Source organism: Xenia sp. Carnegie-2017, unplaced genomic scaffold, assembly GCF_021976095.1.
Source record: "Xenia sp. Carnegie-2017 unplaced genomic scaffold, XeniaSp_v1 HiC_scaffold_4, whole genome shotgun sequence".
In the NCBI taxonomy this organism is placed as follows: Eukaryota; Metazoa; Cnidaria; class Anthozoa; order Malacalcyonacea; family Xeniidae; genus Xenia; species Xenia sp. Carnegie-2017.
In genome coordinates, this window is record NW_025813504.1 from 4,372,225 (window position 1) to 4,396,680 (window position 24,456).

A 24,456-nucleotide genomic window follows, 5' to 3' on the forward strand; every position below is an offset into this window, starting at 1 on the left:
ATTCTTTAATAGAATTGTGTTATCTTATTTTTTTTGAGATTTGTACTTTTGCTTAAATATGAAACGAATCGTTATGACATTACATTGCATGATTCACATAAGGAGAAACTAGTTTTTGTCAAGAGTTTACAATTGTTCATCTACACATTAATTAACTGTTCTATTGATTTATAAAACGTTCTAACGATATTGAAAATTGGTAATCTTTGTAATGTCTTTATGCTATGTCTAGAAAAAGACCAATGAATCAATTATAATGGCTAAGGTTTTTGAAAATTTTTATCCCATATAAATTCGTGATAAAATTTTGAGTCGTAAATACTTTAACAGGAGTGGGAGGCGGAGCAAAGTGTACCACTAACTATAGAGAAACATAGAAATATAACACCACAGAATAATGTGTATCAAGAATTTTTGTTCATGGGCTCAGGAATTCTGGAAGAACACGTGGAATTCGTCGAAAGTGCATTGGTATTGATTTTAATTTTATCATTACAAACTGAACAATGAACATAACTAAAGCACTATAATTTAAATATAAACAAAAAATTTGAATGAACAAAGTCATTTATATCAATTTACTTAATAATAGGTAAGACAGCTGATATTAGTTATAAAGCTTTTTTCTTGATTTTCTCGAGTCGCTTTCGTAGTTCTGAAAGATCCGTCGAACTCTCCCCAGACCTCTCGTTGCCGGCTTCCATATCAGCACTTTGTGGTTTTGGCTACAAAATGGAAAAAGCGCATTCAAGTCGGTTTAATTGTAAGTCAGCAGACAAAAACAACTTAAGAGGTTCTGGTGAAATATTTCTATAAATCCTAAATAACAACTGTCTGATATCACCAAAGTCACGCTGATCAAATTGAACTAAAAAAACTTATTCTGAGAGTATTCCATAACGTATTGTCAAAATTCAGGAGGGGGGCTGGAGGAAAAAGTTAAATGAAAATGATGAATGATTTCCATTTCAACAGAACACGAAAATAAACTTTAACTGAGCATTCTACACTAACTATTGAAGTCAGAATGAGGTTATTGTCGACAGTTTCCAAGCTTTCGGGTGTTTTTTTCACTGCAATTGGATCTGGCTGTATTGTTTTTTCTGGCTGAAAGAAAAAAAATAATATGAAATCATAAAAAGGCAAAAGATGTCGGGCTAGTTTTCGATGATATAAGGAAAAAAGGAGAGGAGCAACGATATGTTTCCAGACGTTCATTGTGAATGACGGCGCACATCGACTGATAAACAAACTCTTGGAAAATAACAGCAATTCTTTGTGAAACAATAAGGAATACTTCATTTAAGCGCTAATTTTGTGAAAAAATTGTCGGCACCTTGCAGGTACATATAAAAGTTTGATCCTCTTGAATACGGCTATGTAATTATTAGACTATCAATGTGAACATGGCTAAGTAATCACGTGCTAACCCAGGCAAACATGGGTACGTAATCACTTGTTTACCTCCTTTGCGCGAATATCTCCATATTTTTTCTGCAATAAAGCAAGCCGATCACGAAAGTAGGATGGGTCTTCTAAATACAAAAGGTCGATCTTTGAACAAAACATATGAAACAAAAAAAGATTAAATGCGTAGTTTAGGAATAATTGACGCAAAGCATTACGGTATAGATGCAACTGAACGATGCAACAGAAGAAACCCCAATGGCCAGTTTACACAAGCAAATGCCATGCAAAGCTACACTTTTTTACTTATACTATGTAAATAACTTCGTGTTTATTCATTATAAAGAAACATTAAATGCAATTTTTCTCTTTTTTAGAAACGAAGAACTTCGCTGAAAAATATGCATTGAGGGAGAAAAATTCGACAATTTTAACAATGCTATAAACGTGTGTGGAAAAAGAAATTTGAGCTTTTGACCGTGAATGTTTCTTGAGATTCGGGAGAAAAATTTTGGGGTTAAAACTGTCGACTGCAATTGCGTCCAAAGTTAGTGAAGAATCGAAAGTAAATTATAATGATTCACGAGCAAATATTTCTTTAAATATATAAGAGAAATGTGGGATGCATGATAACGACAACTTTCCCATAAATTTCGGAATTTATGTTATTTTGATCAAAGAATCTTTTATATGTTATTCAAATCACAATGGCTTTTTATGAAATTGTCTTACTTACCCGTAGTTGATGCGGCGGTTTGTCGCACTTCGATATTTTCTAGAAAACATTGAAATTTGATTAAACGCTATTATTCTCAATGTTTATACAACAAAATAAAATATTTATTAAATGTGACACAAACCACATATTTCGTGTTTTCGTTTTTAAAACATTACCAAAAAACATAATCTAATTAACAAAACAATGGAAAACTAAATCTACTGAATGATTTATTTTCGAAGTTCGACAATGTATGACCAAAGAAAAAACTGTGAGAAAAGTTAATCATTCGGTTTGTAAAAATTGACATATTTAAGTTGCATTCTCTGTCGCTTTGTTTTTGAACTTTGTATTCACGCTCCGACTTGCACGCTGTACAACATGGAACCTAAAGGCCCGTTTTCACTAAAGAAAATTTTCCACGAAACGTATAATTTTCAGGTGGCGCATGCGCTAAGTAATGTGATCAAAAATTTGTTTATTCATGTACAAATTTCTGAATTTTGTCTATTTAGTCAGGCAAGAGTATGCACAACCTGGAAATACGTTCCATGGAATATTTTCTTAAGTGGAAACGGGCCATGTAAAGGTTCAAAGGCAAACTTTCCATCTGTAATTCACGATTAGCTTAACGGCGCATCAGCAAGCAAAACACCTTATAAAGGGCATTTGACCAGAACATACTAATTTTTAAATAATCTTTTCATTCAACAGAAGTTTGAAAACGACAGTGTACTTCCCAAAGCAGTTTAAGCCTGTTTTCAACTAGCCACGTATCATAACGTATCGTAGCAAAACGTAACAGGGCGCATGCGTTCTTTTGCCAATTGACCAACAAATTCCTAAGCACGCATGCGCCATGTTACGTTTTGCTACGATACGTTACGATACGTGGCTAGTGGAAAACAGGCTTTATGCTTATGCATATCTCTTTTCTCTCTCACGATTATGTCCGATTTACAAAACTTTTGACGTCATTTTGCACAACGATTCGCTGCAAACTTTCAAAACATCCTTTAAATTCAAGGCAACTTTTGGTTGAAATGATCAGACATGTGTCTGCACCATTAATTCCTCACAATAGAGGAAACTCTGCTTGGCTGAAGTAACATATTGGCAAATATACACGCAATTTCAAATTCTCTTAATGTAATGCAACGTCATAAGTTGTGTAAAGCATACATTACATAAAGTACAATAACTTGACATTGAAAAGTGATATATATGAAAAAACTGTCTTTAAAAGATACACTGTACTTTTAAAAGTTATGTTAATTGAAAATGTAGTCTGAATAGGACAATTTTCGAGTCATATGTCAAAGTAGAAGTTACAACGAACTTTTCATTTTTAGCGAAAGAAAATTAACTTATATCCCGGCTATCGCATAATTCGTTTGTTTGTGGGTGAAATATTTTTTGATGGGAGAATAGTTTACCTGTGTTATCAATCTTGCGTTCATCTTTGATAGTTTTGAGACCTCGAGCGATATATTTTTGAAAGAAATCCGACGTTTGCTCGAGAAAAGGTTATATGTCCACATCTCTATGCTTTAGTCGAAAATTGTAAAGAGCCACGAGACCCTATAAGAATCAAAACTTCTTCATTTAAAAAAATCAACAACCGATAGGTCTCAAGTACATTATAAGAATGACCAGTATATAATCAGTGGAGAAGTCAGCCCGATGATATAGTCCAGGTACTTAAATTTTTACTTAAAGATTGTTAGAACACAGAGAAATACCAGACTTTAATATAAAAAAATTGGTCTGGTATTTCTTTTTAAAGACCTCGTGCTCGATTAAAAAGGATTTAGTATATATAAAGAGTTCGCAACAAAATTATGTGTTATTTCATTTATAAAAACTAGGCGCATCTTATAGTACCTCTTTCGTAGTCTCCTTGGTCCCAATCTTCTTAAAAATATCACCAAGAGAGTCGTGTATATCCTGACTAAGCTTGCGTGTGTTTATCTTCCGAGTTATTGGCTTTTAAGAAGAAAAACATACAAAATGAATAAAACTATAGCAACATGTAAAAATGACAAAAAACTGTGCTTTGTATTCAAAAATCGCTTGAGTTAGAGTAGTAAGATTAGCTACTTCACAAACAATTGAGCTGTATAGACAACATATAGAATTTTTATATTTAATAATGAAGTAAACGCCATTCAAATTCTTTCAGAGTGCTATCTAAACTTAACTAGCAAGCAGTCGAGAGGTTAAAAAATGTGGTTAAACTTTAGGTGAGATGGTTGGATGGAAATCGGGTCTTCAAGATCATACAAAATCATCGTAAAAATGCAGTTCAGAAATTTAAACAACTTAACTATGGTCAGATATAGGAGACGTTTCAAATCAAACTCCGAATAAAAAGCCTCAAAAGTTTGAAAATCCAGACAAACACGCTCGCCGGAGGAATTTCAAATACCACAAAATCATGCAATACGAAGTTCTCATGGAAAGGTGTAATAACATTAAATGTACCGTATTCCCACAAACAACTACCTAAAAGTAAATATTTTCTCAATACCTTTCAAGTGGCAGATTTTTAGAAAAGGGAGCTGAAAAGAAACTGGGGGCTGATTAAGCTTTCACGAAAAATTGCTTGCGTACTAATTCTTTCAACGAATGTTTACTATTAATTTTATTTATCAAAATACAGCCAATCCAGTTCGTGCTTAAGTGCATTTTGTGAACAGTAACATGTGACGCAATTTGTCTGATATTTTGACTCTGAGCATGTGACTATTTTAACATTCACATTTGCAAGTTTTAAACAAATTTACGCTTACACCAACGAAAAAAGCATAATTAACAATCGTATTTGTCGGGAGTTCATCGTGAGATTGACTTCACAGTTAATTTTGGTTTCAGTACATTTTAAAAGGGGGGATAATAGAGGGGGAGGGGAGGGGTGGGGTGGTAATTAAAACGAGGCTGGAGGTCAAATATTCATTAATATTCATTTAAAACCTACCTAAGTAACATGAATGGTAAATCAGACACCAACGCTAAACTCTAATTATTCGCTTTTTACATAAATTATTAAGTGGAGTATCGAAAACACCGTACTTTCAATCATTGATAAACCTTGATGATATAGTTAGATAATTATTGCGACTAAAGTTTTTGTTTTTATCTTAGAGAGAGATCGAAGAATTATCAATAAACATCGACATAAGTTCAACAAGAAGAAAGACGTAAACTATACATGACCTAACGTCGACATGACATTTACAGAATGTGTGTCAACCAAGATGCATTGCACGCTAATCAATGCGTGACTGTCACTTTGTGGGTCGAGAAAATGGCGAATTATGTTATTGTTGTCTATAAAACTTAGACAAACGATGATAATTAATGTAAAATAGAGTTTCAAATCAATGTTTTTTTTTTATAGCATTTCATACAAAATATGGAATTATTCACAGCACTGGCATATAAATTAATCAATGTTTTTTGCCCACATTTCAGATAGCTAAATTAGACGTCGTAGTGACGAAATTGAATTCAGTATGCAGCAAGCTCAAAAGTAACGACGTAAATATAAACAAAGGCGCGCGATGCATCTTGGTTGACACACATTTTTAAAATCTAACCAAGGATCACTTACCGTTTGCGGCGTGGGTTCACGTGACGATTTTTCATCTTGTACTGACGTCTGTTTCTTGACCTGTTGTTTGGGTGGACTGGATTTTAACGTCGCACGTATGTACAGGACAATCTCACTTTGCTCCGAATTCTTTATCAAATTTATATGATCTAAAATCGAAAAGATAAAATTACGTCACTTATAAAGTATTATTTTAGCTATATGACCGCAGGACCAGCTAGTCCTGAAAATTTTCGGTATCCGCATTTTTGCAAACTAAGAAACAAAAACGGCAATCAATGGATGAAACTGAAAAAAATTCATTACCAAAATCAAGATTAAAGTAAATGGTTTGAGCCCGAGAGTGTCGTAACATATACAGCTGCATGGATTTGGAATCTAACAACATTTTAGACACACAACTTGTTCAGGTAACAATTCTTCAACAACTGTACATAAAACATGATTAGAATACTCACATAGTGAGTGAAGAACTTGTCAAGGCAAAGTGGTTGTCAGTTCTCAATCATATATGTGACATCCATGAGGGACATAGTGATGTATTCCCAAAATGTGATCATGATATGTTAGAGCCTAGAATATGGATAAAAAAGGTATTGTATGCGAATGAATTTTAAAGTAATATCAACATTTTTTTTTGTTAACTAACTTCTGATCTTAGGTTCAAAAGCTTATGTTGAGCTGTCTTCGATTGTTGAGTCCAAGTATCTCATGAGAGATATTAGAAAACTCAGTTATCAGAAGCATACTTCATCCATCGAAGGTTTCCACCGAGTGGTGATTCTTCTTGCACCAAAACATACCCATTTTTTCTACAGATCAATGGAAGCAACGTAATATAATTATGACTTGTGTATGATTACTTAAAAAAGTCATCATTGCAAAAGCAATAAGTTGCAATAGTTGTAAACATAAACTTAACATTCATTTGTAGATTGCTTATTGCCGCTCTTCATTTCAATGAGAATGGATATAAAGCTCAGAAAACAAAGAATGATGGGCAAACAGAAGAGGCATTGATTTGGAGAGTGGCTTATTCAGGCCCCGTCCACACTAATCCGTATTCAAACAAAAACGGAGCTCTTTTGCTCCGTTTTTAGAAAAATTTGCGTCCACACTAATCGTTTTCTTATCGTTTTTGCCCGTCCACACTACTACGCGTTATATTTCAAAAACGCTGTTGTACCCAAAGTGCGCATGACCAAATAAACTTCGCGCATGAGCATTTCATTTTAACGAATCGGCGAAAGGCGAGAATAATTGGCGCCATTCTTAAATTCTCATTGTTGTGGCTTACAATTATTCAATATCTACATTTTTAAGTATGCCAAGGACAGGTGAAAATCTGTCGAAATCTAAAAAGGGTTGTTTTACGTGGACTGATGATGAAGTCGAGCTACTTCTAAAAGTAACAAATGATTACAAAGTGCAGAAAAGCACCGAGAGTATAGACTGGGAGTCGGTGCAGTCGAAGTATGGCGATATCTTGGATATGTTTCAAGCAGAGTATCCTAACCAGGAAAATGCCACTGCTTTATTCAAAGAATATCCTCATAAACCAGAGGATATAACGAAAGCAACACTTTCAACCAAATTAAAAGCCATTCGGAAAAAATTTCGACAAGCTGTTGACTCGGGAAGGAAGAGTGGACATGGCCGCGTTGTCCTGCTGTATTTCGAGCTCTGTGAAAAAATATAGGGCGACTCTCTAGCGACAAACACGATTAGATCTGGCTTAGAAACAAGCACATTAATCGATGATGTTGATGTTAATGTTGATAGTGTTCCAAATACCCCTGCATCAATAGAGATAAATGATGATGAAAGCAGAAGCCCAGAAGATGAAGACGAATCATATGATTCTACAACTTCGAGCAGCAGTACCATTCAGCATCGGCGTGAATTATTAAATTCAAAACTGAAGGGCTATAGACAGGAAAAGTTGAAGAGAAAACTTCCTGTAGATAGCCAGATGCTGAGTATTGCCCAGGAAGAACTTGAAATTAAAAAAAAATTGATCACAAGAATGGAAGAGATTGACCAAGAAAACTCAACTCAGATGAGAAGGATGATGACCAACATGGAAAAACTAACTGAGTCCAAAGCAGATGGTTTTACTATGCTGAAGCAGGTAATGCTAAGCCCACCACAGCTGCTATATTCACCACAGCCACCCAAGCAACCTCACTACCCTCCCCGCCAAACATTTACTGAGTTGACACCGCTTCGAGATTCTGGGGACAATGGACACTTCACTTTTACACAGTCTCTATATTCCAAAGATAGTCAACTTCCTTTTTAATGTGGCACCTTATTGGAAACCACTTTTCTCAAATCAGAAAATGGTGTTCCTTGCAAGCATTTTAAGATGCATGCACTGCAAAACAGTTTTTAGCATGAAGCACCATTGGCTATGAAACTGGCATATCACTTATCAGCTTGTGAAGTGCTATGTTTTCTGCCTTAACTACAATTCTTAATTGTTTACTGCTTGGGTCCTGCATTTAATAAATGCCGAGAAAACTACCAGATAAACATATCCAGAAAAATTATCTAAAGTGAGGAGAGTGTTGAACACAAATTTCTAATAATCATATATATTGTAGGTTCCTATGTAATAGTAATATAATCATGGATCAAAATATTTAGTTAAAACTCTCCTGACTCTTTTTCCTTCTGCCTCATTGCTGTCTGTTATAAAATTATTTGTATTTGATAATGGCTGGAAATGTTTATCAAAAGCAATGGATGCCAGAACTCTGTTCTCTCCAATTTTTTCTTTTCTCATCTCACAAAAATTGTGAAGAACAAAACATGCATATATTACATATGGGAGATCATTCAAATTTATGTCCACGGCCCTCTTAAGACACCCAAACCTTGCCTTTAATCTTCCAAACGCACACTCGATGACCATCCTGGACTGACACAGAGTCATCCCGAAGTACTGCTCCTGGACTGTAGCTCCACCATTAGAATATTCCTTCATCAGGTAGGGCATCAACGGGTAAGCAGGGTCGCCCAGAAGGAATACCGGAATAGGGTCCTCATCAGGAACTACTATCCGCCTGCATTGTGGTATGGTGCCATCTCTCAAGACTTGGTTCATTGGGAATTTTGGAACACCCTAGCATCATGGACACTGCCTGGCCACTTAATGACAACATCAATAAAACGATAATCATAGTTACAATAGCCTGAACGTTGAGACTGTAGCGTCCTTTTCTGTTTATATATTCTGTGCTATTTGCCTTTGGCTGCTTAATTTCGACGTGGGTGCCGTCAATTGCTCCTAAGCATTGAGAAAAGCCATGAGCTCCATGAAATTTTGCAACTAAGTCTTTTACATACTCTTCTGTAGTTGGCAAATGAATGTAATCAGGTCCAATGTGAATGGCAATCGCTTTGCAAACTTGTCGAACTACTTTGGAGACAGACTGCCGTGAAACACCAAAGGCATTTGCAGTCTTTCGCAAACGACCTTCATCACTTAAATAGTACAAAGTTATTGCAACTTTTTTTACCACGTCGATCGGCGACCGCATTCTTGTTTCTTTTCTTCGATGTACGGCCTCAATTTGAAAGCCAGAGCGTACAGAGAGTTCCTACTCATTCGGAAATTTTCCCTCCACTCTTCTTCCACGACAATTCTGGCGACAAAGTTGTCCCACCACACGGAACTTCATCCAGGTCTTGTCCAAAACCTTCGATGTTTAGGCAAGCCTCGAGAGAGACGTTTTATCTTCGATTTTCTCGAAGCTGGGAAAGTCAAAAGCTTTAAAATAGCTTGTTTTCTTCTTGTAGAATCTAGGTGACGTCTTAGCAGGAATAAATGTGCCTTTCAAGAGCACCAAAAGACTAGAAATCATAACAATCAGAAAAGAAGCCATAACAAAACACCTGTCCGCCATTTTAAATATTCGCGGTCGAATTACGTCACTATATCACTTACCATCGTTTTTACTGTCCACACTAAGAAACACCGTTTTCACAAAGCATCGTTTTCAAATTGCTCCACTCTGGAAAGCGTATTTGAATAGCTCCGTTTTCGGTGATCGTTTTCGGCGTTGTAGTGTGGACGATAGCCGTAAACGGAGCAAAACAGCTCCGTTTTCGTTTGAATACGGATTAGTGTGGACGGGGCCTCAAAGTCAAAAGAAGGACAAGGGGTCATCAAACCAGTGAAAGCTGACAGCACTTATGGTTAGCACAGAAAAATAAACTTACCTTTTCTCAAAGTGCAATGCAAAGCCAACATAAATAATGATTGCTTTTCAGGATATGTTAAGGACTTGATGAAAGAAGTTTTGTACTGCAGACGCATTAATCCAACACTGTTCAAAGCTCTTGATGTCGCTGGAGTGAAAAAAATACCTGTCCATTGACTCGCCACAAATCAAAAATCAGCAAAGCTGAAGCCATTAAGCAAAATAATCTCGCTTTAATAAATAAAATGCAACTAACCATTCAACATTTCCATTTCTGTGAATGTATTCATCTTCGCTTTCCGATGACGAAGAATTGTCATCATTTTGACCACCTTGCGCGTTGGCCAAAGGCTCAAACATGTAAGGTTGTACCTCATTGTTATTGATGACAATAATATAATCGGCTTCTTCTTCAGAAGAATCCATTAATTTTTGATAAATAAAAAACAGTAATAGCAATTTACATAAAGCCGTGCAAGCACTGCATGCAAGTCGTAGAACGATATAAGAACGATGCTTGTTTATGTCAACTAATACGTTACTCTTTCCCAGTTCCCAGACTTAAACAATCTCACGGCGTTTTAGCAATGGTCATTGAATATCGTGTTTTTACCGATTATAACCCTAAATATCTTTTGAAATATTTTGCGGACGACTTTGAAACTTGGTACGTCTTAATTTCACGCTATAGGCATTAAAATAAAATAAAATTGTCTTCTAGCTTGCATGTGTCCTTTAACATATAGCTTATGAGAAGTACCTCAATTTAATAAAGACAGATATTTCAGTTAACACTACACAAACTATCTGGCTTATTTTTGTATCTTGCTGTTTTTTGAAGCATTGTGGCTTATAATTGTTGACAATTTCTGGTTGAAACTTCCTTTAACTTCGTTTGTAACTGAAACATTTGTTGATCTCGTGATGGCGTGTCACGTTTCATCTTGTATTTATTTTGTAGTTACTTTTGCACTATTTCAGTAACTCCAATCAAAACCCGTGGTATGTCACTGACGCGTACACTTACCCAACCCAATTTTTTCCTCGCAATTATTTTCTATGCTCTCGTATCGTAGCCAGTAGGCCTGTGGAAAGGCAGTCAAAAACTAAGGAGGCAATACAGTTTTATATATAATATGTGTAAAACATGATATTTAGGGGGTGGCGAGAATTTTAAAGAACAGGGTTCCCAGTTTATTTCATACACATGATATCTGATAAGGAAAAACAAGATGTGTTATTGTTTCATCACTCTATGAATTTTGAGGGTGCAAAAAATTGTAAATATACTCATGCTAATGCAATATCCAGGGACGCCGGAACGGCAAAAGGGCAGGAGGGGAAGGCCTTTGTGGAAGGGCACATTAGTGAAATATACTAAAAATAATCTCATATTGATAAACAGCAAAGAGATGTGCTACATGCAATACACTGTACAGAAGCACAAGTCCGCAGTGTCGGTCGATAAATATTAACGATAATATAACTATCAAACGATGTAACGTCACTAATTTACAATTTGTAATGTATTGTAGTAGCTTTATCAAGATTGAACTGATGAATATTAGATTCAAAATCCGTTCTACCTCTAATCGCATTACCTTGGCGTAAGAGTGTTTTTAATGTTTGAAGATGTGAAATTAACCTTTTCCGTATTAACTGCTGCGTTTCAAGAGCAAGCGAACTGCAGGCTATGCTAGACAATTGCCCTTTGTCTGATGTGGCACAAGCTTCTTTATGAGCGTAACTGTTTTCATTTTCGTTGAATTTCTCACGGCCTTTTTTTCAGTTATCAAATCCAACTTCATAACTGCCAAACACTCCCTTTATCTTAGAGTGAGTAGAACAAATTTCGCAAAAAGCCTTATTTTTTTCTCGATTGTACACTAGCCACTCATAATTTCGTAACCACTGACCTTGGAAATATCGACCATGCTTCACACTACTTTCCTTGTCTTCACTTGTAAAGTCTTTCTCGTGTTTTACCCATGTCGTTTTCATGCATATCTTTTCTGTTTCACCAATCAGACTCCTCGGTTTGGACCATTTTTGTGACTCACAGTCTGAGGCTTTTTCAGTGTTGACAGTTATTACTGTGTCAATTCCGCTTGTTGAAGCAGAATCAAAATCATGGCCTGTGTTTCCTTTTGCAAACAGCGATGTTATATTAGATTGACCAGGTTTAGCAGCTGCTTTCGCTAATGCTTTTGCTGAATCTTTCTTACATCTTTCTGCTTTTGGCAAAAGATATCCCTTTCAAAGTCATCAGGGTTTAGGTGACTGAGCCATTTATGCCAGCAGATGTTTACTATTAAAAATGTCTTTGCTATACGTCATGTTCCTGGCACTATTTTGGATAATAATGAAATGAATTTGCAAACGTATTGTGATTTTTAGTTGTTAACATTTAAAAAATGACGTTTCACGGTTGTCGAGGAATCCGCTTCTCAGCTGGTTCACTAACACTCTTCGTTTTGAGCCTTTTATTTTACAAGCCAAACAATCTACAAGTACATCACTGGAGTATTCTTACGCTATCTATTAGAGTTAATTATTTACATGTTATTTATAGTATCAGTAATTACATAAGTCGAGCTTTCCTTTACGTCATTAGCAGTACTCACTCTTTCATTGCGTTTCAAGTTCTCACTCGTTGCAACAAAAAAGAAGAATTAACTAAACAAACAAAGAACTTACAAAACGTACTTAAAACAAAGAAATGTTAAAGTGAAAGTAACATAGTTACGACAATTTTATTGCTAAGCTCAAAAGAATGCAATATCCCACAACGGTTATGTAGTCTTTATCTTGGATTAAAAACAATGAATTTTCAACCTGTAGGACACTTTTGCCCCCCCCCCTGCCCATCTCCAGAAAAGGCAAGGGGGGCCGTTGCCCGTTGACATATATGTATGTCAGTTTTTTCATTGTTCTACAGCACTGTCATAGTACTAATTACTAACGTTTTGTCCGTCAACATGAAACATGAATCAAAAATTTGATTTGGTTCTTTTACTTGTTATTCACACGAGTTCTGCAAAATTGACTACAAAGAAAAGTATGTCGTTCAAGTATGAAATGATTGTAAATGGCGTGATTACAAATATATCAATATGGAATCTGACAACTTTGCCATCTGAGAAGAATGAATGATTAGAAATTGTCATGTGATTTACATCATTTAGCCATACTGAAGAATGTAAATCATCTTTCAGTGCAAGCTGCACCGTTAAATATCAGAAGCTGTATTTGAGCCTAAAGTACAAACATATATAATGCCTACACATATAACATAATCATTCCCGATGATGGCTAAATAGAGTCAAAACGTTCAATCAAAATTCTAAAATTGTTTGGAGTTACTGTTGTAGGTTTCTTTTTCAACAAAAATACTCACTAGTTATTGAAAACATAAGCAATTAGATTCATATACTTTACTGACACGTCTGTAATTATCACTCCGACAAAACAAGTCTTGCTAATTTAAATGTCAGGTGTGAATAAATTGGGCATTGTGGTTACTCGTGTCTAAAGAGAAAATAGTTACTAAATAACGCATGGAAATTTTGCAATTTAAAAAATATTAATCTTGCTAGGCAGGAAAAATAGCGACGTTAACAAAGACAATTAAATGCGTATTTAGCGTAGCGTAAAGTGACACGTCAAACATTCACAACTATCTAAAAATTTGACATTAAGGCTAATCAGTTTTATCAAAATGATGTCCATGGAGTATTTCTGGAAAGGTCAAAAGGAAAAATATAAGATTCTAAAGCCTTTCTGGGATATTATAACAGATTATTTAGTGCTACTTTTGGCAATGTTATCTGTTGCTGTTGCTGGTATGGAGATAACATCTGGAAGTTTTGAATGTGTAGCGGTTGTTGACTGTCCTCGTGTAACAAAGTCAAATTTGAATGTAACTTGGCCTCAAGCACACCTAAAATTTCCTGATATATGCGCAAACTTCTACCGTTCTCAAGATTTAAACTTTGTGGCAAGAACGGAAGTCGTTACAGATCATAAAGTCAACAATATATACAAAAGTTTTGTCAATTCAGAATGCAGTAAAAGCGCAATTCCAAACTTTTTGTCATATTTGTGGTTCATATTGTTCGTCGAAGCATTGTGGCTATTGGTTCTTAACGATTTCTGGTTGAAGCTTCCTTTAACTTCATTGGTAATTAAAACATTTGTTGATCTCGTGATGGCGTGTTACGATTCGCCATGTTCAAATTTTGCCGTTACACGTGCACTGTTCCAGCAAAATTCCAATGAAAACCAAAGCTACGTCTGCCTCGCCATGGAAGATAATTCCGACTTGACCGATCAAACTTACAATTTTGATTTCCTTCCAGACACTACCTCCACAAGTGCAATGATGTGTTTGTATGAAAAAGTGGAAAAATTAAAAGTAAACATCTCAACATCTCATCCCAATATAAATATTTCAAATATCTACACTATCAAAAGTTTGTTACAACCTATTTCAGCAATAATATTTCTCATTATTAATTTTTGTTTCTTGAAAGATTTAAAAGCGGACACAATGATGTGTACACTTACCCAACATATTCCCATCCAACACGATTATTTCTTATGCTCACATGGTTTAGCTCCAGCTCTGTTTTGTATTGTTTGCATTTATAACTTTGATTTATTACTGAATTTAGTAATATTTTTTTCAACAGCTGTTTGGAATTTCCGTTTGCGTAATAAAACATATGAATATGATTTTAAGAAAAAAATACAGGAGCAAGTTGCTGAGAAGTTATCTGATATAGATTCAGTAAAGGGAGATCTAGGTTTTCTCCTACATTATTTGCATTCGTACAACAAAATGTTCGTCATAATGTTCGCACATTTGCTTTCCAAAAAATACAAGAAGAAATTTGTGCCACATGCATTGAAAATGAAATTTCCTGTTGCAGATTTAAAAACCAGATTAGAAGAAGAAAAACAATTATCTTTTACTAAACTTGGAGGAATTCCTCCAACGATTTTCTATCAGAGTATTTGCGATAAAATTTTGAAACTCAAATTTACTGAGTGTCATCTTGAACACGATGATTTTAAGGACTTTAACAAGCTTACCAAACTTACGTCTTTATCCATTGTAACGTGTGGTCTGGAATGTATTCCGAGAGGAGTGCTTGCTTTGAAAAAGCTTGAAGAACTTCGTCTTGATTGAAACTGCATAAAGAAGATTACTGCTGACATTGCAGATTTGGAAAATCTATGCATCTTATCTTTTAAAGAAAACAAACTTAAGAAAATTGATCCTGGCTCATTAAGCAAAATAAAAAGTCTCCGCTCACTTGAAACTTACGGCAATCCTGATTTGGAACATCAAGCTCTACGTGATGAAGTTGGCAAACTTGGGTTGTCATACTCAATTGATGGAAAGTATTACAGGTAAGCTGAAAACGGCTGAACAAAACAAAATACGCACTATGCAAGGCTGCAAAGAAAATTATTTCTTACAATTTTAAATGTTGTACACTTTAAGGGTGAGAAATAAGAAATGAAGAAAAGGAAAGAAGAAAAGAATGCGTAAATGTGTACTGGGAAAAAAATGAAATTGATTACCTGTTCACGATATTTCATTCAATCCGGTGATGTTCTTCATAATTTCCCTTCGCTTTTAAAGAAAATTCATGACACATTTTTGAAAACCAATTATTCTTTAAGCTCGCTCTTCTTTTGCATAACATGTTCATTATACTTAATGTAATTAACTGTAAATAAAATATAAAGTTGAATTGAACGTTGAATCCCAATCTGATGTAATACAGACTTTAGTTACTTTGTTTAATCAACGTAAGATGGCAATTTTGTAAAAATCGTTGCAGTATTTGCAATGCTCACGAAGCATGTTTAAAGTGCTTGACTCGAAATTTTGCTATATGAGTTTTACTTTTATTGAGCAGATATTGCAAAATGACAATGGTCTTTCTGTACCAGTTAATGCATATCAGTTTTCACCCTCGATGTATTAAGGTTTTTGTTTGTCCGATTTATCTAACTTGTGACGTCACAGATTGCATAATGAACAAGAAATATTAGGTATGTTTGGTGATATTTCATTTCAACTTAGCAGAGCGACCTTCAGTATGACGTTTTGATCGTGTAAAATGCTCACTACTAGTATCAACATAAAGTTGTCAGGAAACTCAACAGAGTTTAAAACATTGTGACAACTCATTATGCAATGTGACGTCACAAGTTAGAGATTTAAAAAAGACGTGCATAAATTCTTTTAGATAGTACGCTTTTAATCAAAAAGTCCTGCTCAATGCAAACATAATTTAACTTGTAAAAATTTCGTTTCATAGGCACTTTGTGAATGCCAATAGAAAACAGAAATTGCTAAATTACAATCGTGTTTGCATATATTTATTGCACCTTTAAATGAAATTTTACGTAGAAGGAAAGAAACGTGTTGGAATTTTCTCTAATATACACGTGAAAATGAAATAGCAATGGTGATTTGGGACATTTACGAGACTCAAAACTAGAGTACAACAGTCAGCTCAACTTTTTATGCTCGATTTCTATTTAAAAAATTATATTTATGATAGAATTTTTTTTTGCATGGAAGTTATATTGTTTTGTAAAATCATCTATTCCAATGAAGTATACATTTTCATTTTTACTAAAACAGGCCATTTCGGTGAAAGTTATTCTTCCTATATGTATTTTAGAAATTTCTGATGTGCAAGTGTATTGTGAACGATTTTTCTAATCTTTTTCATAAAAAATGCATGCACGATATCATTATGCCAATATATGCAATGCTAGAGATATTTTACATACATTACGCTGGTACAGTGCAGCAATTTAAAACTGTAGTGCTGACTATTGATATAGAAACACATCACGTAGAAAAATATTTTTTTATTTGTCATAATACAAAGTAATGTTTTAAATTTTTCAAAAGATGTACATTGTTTCGGATACAGTTAATGAGCTTAACAAGCTTAACTTCCTTCTCATTTATTGTCTGTATCGATTGTCCATGTTCAACACCAAATCGTTGGTAAATGTATGTAACATGATTATCTCGAGTGCAGTGGCATTAGAGGTTGCATGGTTTTTCGTGCATGGAGGCCAAACCCTGAGATTAAGGAACATTCTACGTTTCTCAAGTTTTTCTGAACAAATATCGAGCAGCGCAGTTTGAAACCCAATACGCAGGTATCGATTCTCTTATACAACAATTTCCATCAAAGTGCTATTTTTTTCGACAGTGTTGAGTACCCGAATCAATAATGAACAGAAACAATGTATTTAATGTTTCGTTTTTCTCCGCTGCTTTGCAGATTGTTGAAGCATATCTGGGATGTTATAGGCGATAATTTAGTAATACATTTAGGATAACGTTCTCTTTGATGGGATGGATGTAACATCTGTATGGTAGTTATGAATGGGTAGCAGATGTTAACTGTCGCAGCAAATCAAAACCAAACTCAAACACATCTTCATCAAAGGCAAATTTAAAATGCGCCACATGTAAAAAATTTGACAAATTTAAAACTCGACACATGTAAAAAATCTACCAGTCTCAAACAATGACATGTATACTAATTACCTGGACGTACAATCTCATCCAAATTATTATATTTTATTTAGCGCAACATGTTGTCAAAAACATGGATGCCACTATACCATATATGGCAAATTTTGGACGAAAATGTCAGCGGAGTTGCACAGGCTCATGCTTAGGAAACGTTTTCTTCCCTCCTGATTTCAATCAACACTATATTTTATAGTATTCGTGCGACGATTAGAAATTTCGTAAGTATTTAATATTCCAAACGCAAATTCTTTTTAAAAGTTCAACAATAAAACATGCTGAAAACGTGTGTGACCAGGGGCGGATCTAGACCGATGCAACCGATGCGAATGCATCGGTCAAAATATTTAGATATTAAAATCTGCGAGTTTGCATTTTAATGATATAAATAGCAAATAATATTTTCGAATTATTTAAAACGCACATTTGACAGTGATATATTGTTTAGTTAACTTATAGATTTAGCAGTTTTAAGCTAAAATTTGTTCTAGAAATAACATTTGTGTTCTCCGATAATTTTGTCGTATTCCATGACACAAATAGCGAAAGAAAAGTCGATAAAATTTAGCGAAATTTTGTCGTGAATACATAATTAGTAAGTAATTTAATAGTATTCTGCCAGCACGTCACGGTAGATGGAAGAGGCATCGCTACGTCACAGTAGATTTGCGATGCATCGGTCCCGAGTCCTTTTCCGCGTGAAATCTACTGTGACATCAGCAAAACCATTGTTTTAGGGCCTCACGTCACGGTAGATTTTGCCGCTGAGCGATGCATTTTCCATAATTTTGTGATTGTGGGCACATGGCACCGATGCATTCAACTTTGAACTTCAAAGTTGAATGCATTGTTATTTGATCACTTGATATAACTCGCAATCATCGATCGAAGTCATGGCTGTCGAGAATATCAAACACGATCTGTGTACTCTGCTTCGAGAAGAGAAGTCATTTGATATTAATGGAGTGCGTCGAACCTATGAAACGAGAGCTGCTACTTTTATTTCAAAATCCTCTCCTTGGAATCCCTTTTCAAAGGGTAAAAATGGGAGAGATATGTCAAGTGAAATGTTAATACCTAAGCACTTGACAGTTCATTGGCAAAGTGGAGAACTAAGAGCTTTAAAGTAAGTAAATTTACCTTTATGCTTGCATGTTTTAAATGTAAATAGTGTACTCATTTCAGACTCAGAGTGTAGTCGTGTAGATAACGACGAACAATCATCATAAAATATACACGATGTCATATTACTTATGCAGCACTTATACTTGTATTCATATGTAATATATAATACAAACTGTAATATGCAGGGTAGGTGCGATTTTAGTTGCATTTTAGTTTATGTACTGTATGGATTACATTAAAAATGTAATGACTGTATTCCTTCTTCCAATATACTTATGACTTCAGTAGAAGCTAACATTTTCTTTTCCAAATAACCCTGTCAGACATTTAAGTTTTGAATTCTTCTGATTTCTAATTTTTAGCCACACAATGAGAATTTTCTTAACTCTGCTATATTTAGAACTAGAGGTGATGGTAATTGTCTGTACAGAGCCTGCTCAAAATTACTTTGTGGCAAGGAAGACCTATGTCATTTGCTGAGAGACTTGACAAGCATTGAGCTATTCAATCACCAGGAGTATTATGCTAACCACCCTTACTTAAAAGATAAGTTGCATTTTTTTTAAGTCAGAAAATACTGCTTTTTTCTGCATCAGTATCAGATGTGGCTTTAGGCAATGGCTATGATAGGAAAAATCCAAGCACAAAGGTAATAGTAGTTAAAGAGGAAGCTCTAAATAATGCATGCAATGGTACTTATTCTTCACTTATGTGTATATTTGGTTTGTCGTCTGTCACTGGAATGACTATAATTTCAGTTTATCCCGAAAAGTTGGACCAGGAGACCAAATATTCACAATTTCTAAATGGTAAAATTCTTCCACGGCAAGCACACCAACATATTTCAAGTCAACTTGTTCAGCCTGCTAAGTTAATTTTAATGTGGACAACTACTGGTGCTTATTCTCTTCCAGAATTAGATATAGAATTTCAACCCAATCATTTTGTACCACTAATTGAATTTAATCAAAATAATAACTCAAGAGTTAATAATAAAAAAAAAATTACTGACCACTTTAAAGTTGATGTCTTACAGAAAAATAAAAGTGGACTTGAGCAACAAATAGACACAACTTTGGTAGCACCTGCAAAATCCTCACCAAGGGAAGACTTAGATGGCAGCAGCTATGATTGCTTGAAGACCTCCTTAAAACGTGGGTTAAATTAGTGATTGTTCATGTGCAAATATATTTTAATTATAGGTAAGCATGCTTTTCTAAGAACATAAGTAAAGCATACCATGCAATATAAAGTATTCGTTGTGGGATGGAGGATATTTTTTGTACATGAGAATAAATCCTTCCTTCTAAACATGAGATCGTCAAATTGGCAACAAGCTTTCACTCAAATGCACCAAAAACAATGACCTATGATATATGACCTTGCATGTTAACGCATTCAGGCTTTATTATTTTGAATGTAGTCGTATACCTACATCTTAGTAATGTTTTATTTAGGACCTCTTTCATTCGACTTTGAAGATGGAAAAGTATCAAATGCTTCTTGTCCCTTGTCAAAATCTGTAAAAACTGATATGACAGATGTTGATCCCTTGGATATTGGACATTTTGTATCTGTGGCGGCCCTAGATGACGACACAAAGCTAAGACTTATAACAAATCACTGGAAGCCTCCCCCTTCTTTCAATTTTCCTTTTTCTGAGAATGGTAAATCTTCAAGAAAATTTTGTGCTGGCTGGCTAGATCGTTGATCCTGGTTGTGCTACTCTAAATTATTTGATGGAGCCTTTTGTTATTATTGCGTTTTGTTCGGTCATCAAACAGGACATAATGGTTCAAAGCTTAGTAAATTATTGAAGGAACCCTTAAGAAACTGGCAAAGTGCGGCAACAAAATTTTTCCAGCATGACAAATATTCCCTAATTCACCGTGACTCCAAGTTACGTTTGTCGCAGTTCCAACGTGTGATGAAAGGTAAAACTATTGGCATCGACGAACAAGCCGATCATCTTAGAAGTGCCCGCATTCAATACAATCGTGACGTTTTAGGCTCTATTATTAAAACTATTATACTGGCAGGCAGACAGAATCTTCCCTTACGAGGCCATCGTGACGACTCAAAGTAATTTCTATCTTCTAATCCTGGGAACTTTCAGGCCCTTTTGAATTTTAGAGTAGACGCGGGTGACGCGAAACTAGAGAAACATTTTGAAAATGCAAGTAAGAATGCAACTTATCGTTCGAAGACAATTCAAAACAAGCTGATAAAGATCTGCGGGGAACAAATCAAAGAAAAGATTGTTTCTGACATCAATTCTAATGAATGCCCAATTTACTCAGTCCTTGGTGATGAGGCAACAGACTGCAGCAGTATCGAGCAGATGCCAATTGTTGTAAGGTATGTTGACTCAAAGCAAGAAATTAATGAACGATTTATTAAATTTGTTGAGTGTGAAGGAATGACTGGCGAAGCGCTAGCGAAGAATATCGAAGATACTTTAAACGAAGTTGGGCTACTACTTTCCAACTGTCGTGGTCATTGCTATGATGGTGCCAGTGCAATGTCAAGCAAATCAAAGGGAGTTGCTGGTCGTATTTTAAAGAAAAATCCAAAAGCTTTGTATATCCATTGCGCTAGTCATCGATTGAACCTTGTTGTTGCTAAAGCATGTGGTGAGCAAACTGTCAAAAACATGTTGGGGCATGCTCAAAAGATCTTCAGTTTCTTCAGCCCATCCCCCCTACAAATGCAGTGCTTGAGGCAGAATATGGAAAAGTCTGGGTTACGTCGTAAAAAACTAGGAGCTCCATCCACAACGCGTTGGGTTGAACGGATACGTACACTTGATGGATTTGTGGAAGCATTTGAACCTGTTTGTCAAAGTTTAGAGTACATGAAGCTCAATATGAATAAAGATTTTGATAATTCAAGTAGGGACGCAGAGGGATATCTTCGTTCCATAAAATCTTTCGAATTTATTGTTAATCTTGTGATTACATCAAATGTTCTGCATCACACAATGTCGTTGACTGTCCAACTGCAGCAAAGGATGATCGATATCGCTGAATCAATTAAACATATAAATCTTTTGAAGTCACAATTAAAAATTTTACGCAGCTCGGCATATACAATTCATGACCAATACTACGAAGAAGCAGTGGATTTAGCAAACAGAGTAAACGTTGATGAAAAAATTCCTCGACTTTGCAATGTTCAGACAACTCGTGAAAACTATCCTGCACATACAGCACGTGAATACTACCGCATGAAACTAACCATCCCTCTTCTTGATCACTTGATTGAACAGATGGAATTTCGGTTTTCTTCAGAGCTGTGCGATATTTATCGTGGATTCTATATTATACCTAGTATTTTTCTCAATTGCAAGGACGTTAATTGGAAGGAAGAGTTTATGAAGTTTGCTGTTGCATATAAAGAGGATATGCCACACTTTCGGAAAATACATGCTGAATTAGGATTGTGGGAAACAAATTGGAAAGGGGGCTTTGAGAAAGTTAAGTACGATTCAATTGCCGACACGCTTCGAACTTGTAACAAACTTGCGTTTCCAAATATATTTACAGCGCTTAAGATACTCGCTGTTGTGCCAGTCACTACATGTGAGTGTGAAAGATCCGTTTCTGCCCTTCGTCGAATGAAAACTTGGTTACGTAGCACAATGATCAACGAAAGGTTAAATGGATTAGCCCAAATGCATATTAATGATGATATTAAGTGTGATGTCGAAGAAGTGATTAATACCTTTGCTAGACAAAACCCAACGAGGATGCAATTTCTTGATATCCTGGAGGATAAAGAAACAGATGCTTGACGATGAGCTCCATGAGAAATTCTTAATGCTGATAAACAACCTACATTTTCTTTGAGAGTTATCTTGTTTTCAGCCGTTATTGAGAGGACGAAGACCACGTTTAAACATTGATTTTCTTAAACATTTCATCTTTGCTGTGGTTGGAAGAAGACGATCTTTCAACATTGCTTTTATAATTGTTGTCATCTTTGCTGCCGTTAGAAGAAGACCATCTTTGAACATTGCTTTTATTAAACTTTTCATCTTTTTTACCGTTGGAAGAAGACCACCTTTGAACATTGCTTTTATCAATGCTGTTATCTTACAAAAGACGGCTCATGTTATTTTTTCGATAAAATTTACGCTTAAGATTTTTCTGTCACCTTTCCCAAATCGCTGGAAAATGCTTCTCGGATAGTGAAAATTCAAAAATTTTCTGGGGGAGCATGCCCCCTGACCCCCCTAGCAGTGGCTCGCGCCTTCGGCGCTCGCAATGCATCGGTCAGCTAAGGAGCTGGATCCGCGCCTGTGTGTGACAAACTGTTGCTGAAGAAGTGCAAGAAAAGAAAACATTTCAATGGTTTCATGAAATTGCCGGTAAGCAAGATAATTGTTTTCATCGTTAGTGATCAGTCTTCAGTCTTCAATATTTATTAATTTGTTTCATTTATTTTATTTCATTTATTTTGTGAAACGTTATTTTACCACAACGTCATGCTTTAGTTCTTGTTCTTTGCTATGTAATTCTTAGTATAGAATGATAGATATATAGAAAATCAATGTAAATTCATCGTACTTTTTGTTTTGAAGATGAATAATAAAAACCTTTTAATCTCTCTTTAATCTTTAGTTGATGTTTGTTTTGGCCCAATCACTTCTATTTATTACATAAATACATGTAAGACGCTGTGAAACTCTTCTAGATGTACATATCTTGCATCAAACAAATCAACAAAACCCTCCCATTATGAATTGAGTTTAGGCTGTTTAGTCCCAAGAAACTGATTATGGTCAGTTCATATTATATTTCAGAAAATATGATGGGAAGTTAAGAATAGAGTTATGTTGAAATTGAACTTGCCTACAGTATTTAGCAACACTGTTTTATATATAGTACCACAAAAATATCTTGAAATCAACTCCTAGCTTGTTTTGCACGAATTGGCAGATTACAAACAATAAAGATATTAAATATGAGAAAAGGGTTGCTCGATGCTGCTTGTTTCTCGATAATCCTTGGTGTTTCTGTAAATAAAGTATGCATTGTAATAGTAAACAATGTTCATAAATCAAAACCAAAGTAAAAAAATTGCTTTGGATAGTATTGAGTAAAATTTTTATTCAAGAAAATCTTGTTACTTTGTGCATGAAAAGTTTAGTATAGCAATGGCTCATCTGACAAACATTCACCCTTAGTATAATTCTAGGTGATCCAGGATTCATATTGGATGCACTGGCTACAATGAAGTTGAAGGCAAAAGAAGCAAAAAGGGATGGAAATACTTGCATGTATCTGATGAAGACTTCAAAAGAAATCATAAATAATTCAAATTACAAAATGTGAAGGTGAACCTGTACAAACAAATAACCCTGGCAAAGTCTCTTTGTTGATTTTTATTCTCTTGGATAATTTTTCAAGTGGAAGTTCTTCGTTAAAAATTTCCTTTTGGCATCCATGTTTTTGACAACAGTTCTCAGACCCTTTGTATATCCAGTTAGTTTAATAGAAATCAATGGTCCCAAACTGCAAGTTTTGTCAAACTTACGTTACAGGTCGCTACAGATTATTTATCATTATTATATGGCAAGCGTCAATTCTGGCAAATTTGCGTGCTTTGAATGGTTCAAAAATATTTTTTCTGTTCCATTATTTTCCGTGATGGACCACGGTCCAAAACGCGTAATTTTACAAAACAAATAAATGTAAGCAAACTTCGAAAAGCAAACAGCAAACGTTTTGTAAAACGAAAAGATCGAAAAAATACGAAAAAAAAACGAAAAAAATACGGCGAATTGATCTTGTATTTATGTTAGTCT

The 24,456-nt window shown here is 35.1% G+C and overlaps 2 protein-coding genes across 2 annotated transcripts in view; one reads left to right on the forward strand and one right to left on the reverse strand.

The window, feature by feature from the left end:
* Positions 1–464: 464 nt before the first annotated feature.
* LOC124455771 (cytoskeleton-associated protein 5-like) overlaps positions 465–24,456 on the reverse strand; it is a 43,527-nt gene continuing 19,535 nt past the window's right edge. Inside the window, exons 4-7 of the mRNA XM_047006406.1 lie at positions 2,144–2,182; positions 1,465–1,535; positions 1,015–1,107; positions 465–725 (exon numbers count right to left, since the gene is read on the reverse strand). Coding sequence (XP_046862362.1) covers positions 612–725; positions 1,015–1,107; positions 1,465–1,535; positions 2,144–2,182 — 317 coding nt within the window. The 3' untranslated portion in view covers positions 465–611. The remainder of the gene's footprint in view (positions 726–1,014; positions 1,108–1,464; positions 1,536–2,143; positions 2,183–24,456) is intronic.
* Positions 17,942–22,796, forward strand: LOC124455766 (52 kDa repressor of the inhibitor of the protein kinase-like). Its single transcript, XM_047006400.1, has 3 exons — positions 17,942–18,648; positions 19,048–19,801; positions 20,105–22,796. Exon 3 carries the CDS (start codon positions 20,989–20,991, stop codon positions 22,438–22,440), a length of 1,452 nt encoding a protein of 483 aa, XP_046862356.1. The 5' UTR covers positions 17,942–18,648; positions 19,048–19,801; positions 20,105–20,988; the 3' UTR covers positions 22,441–22,796.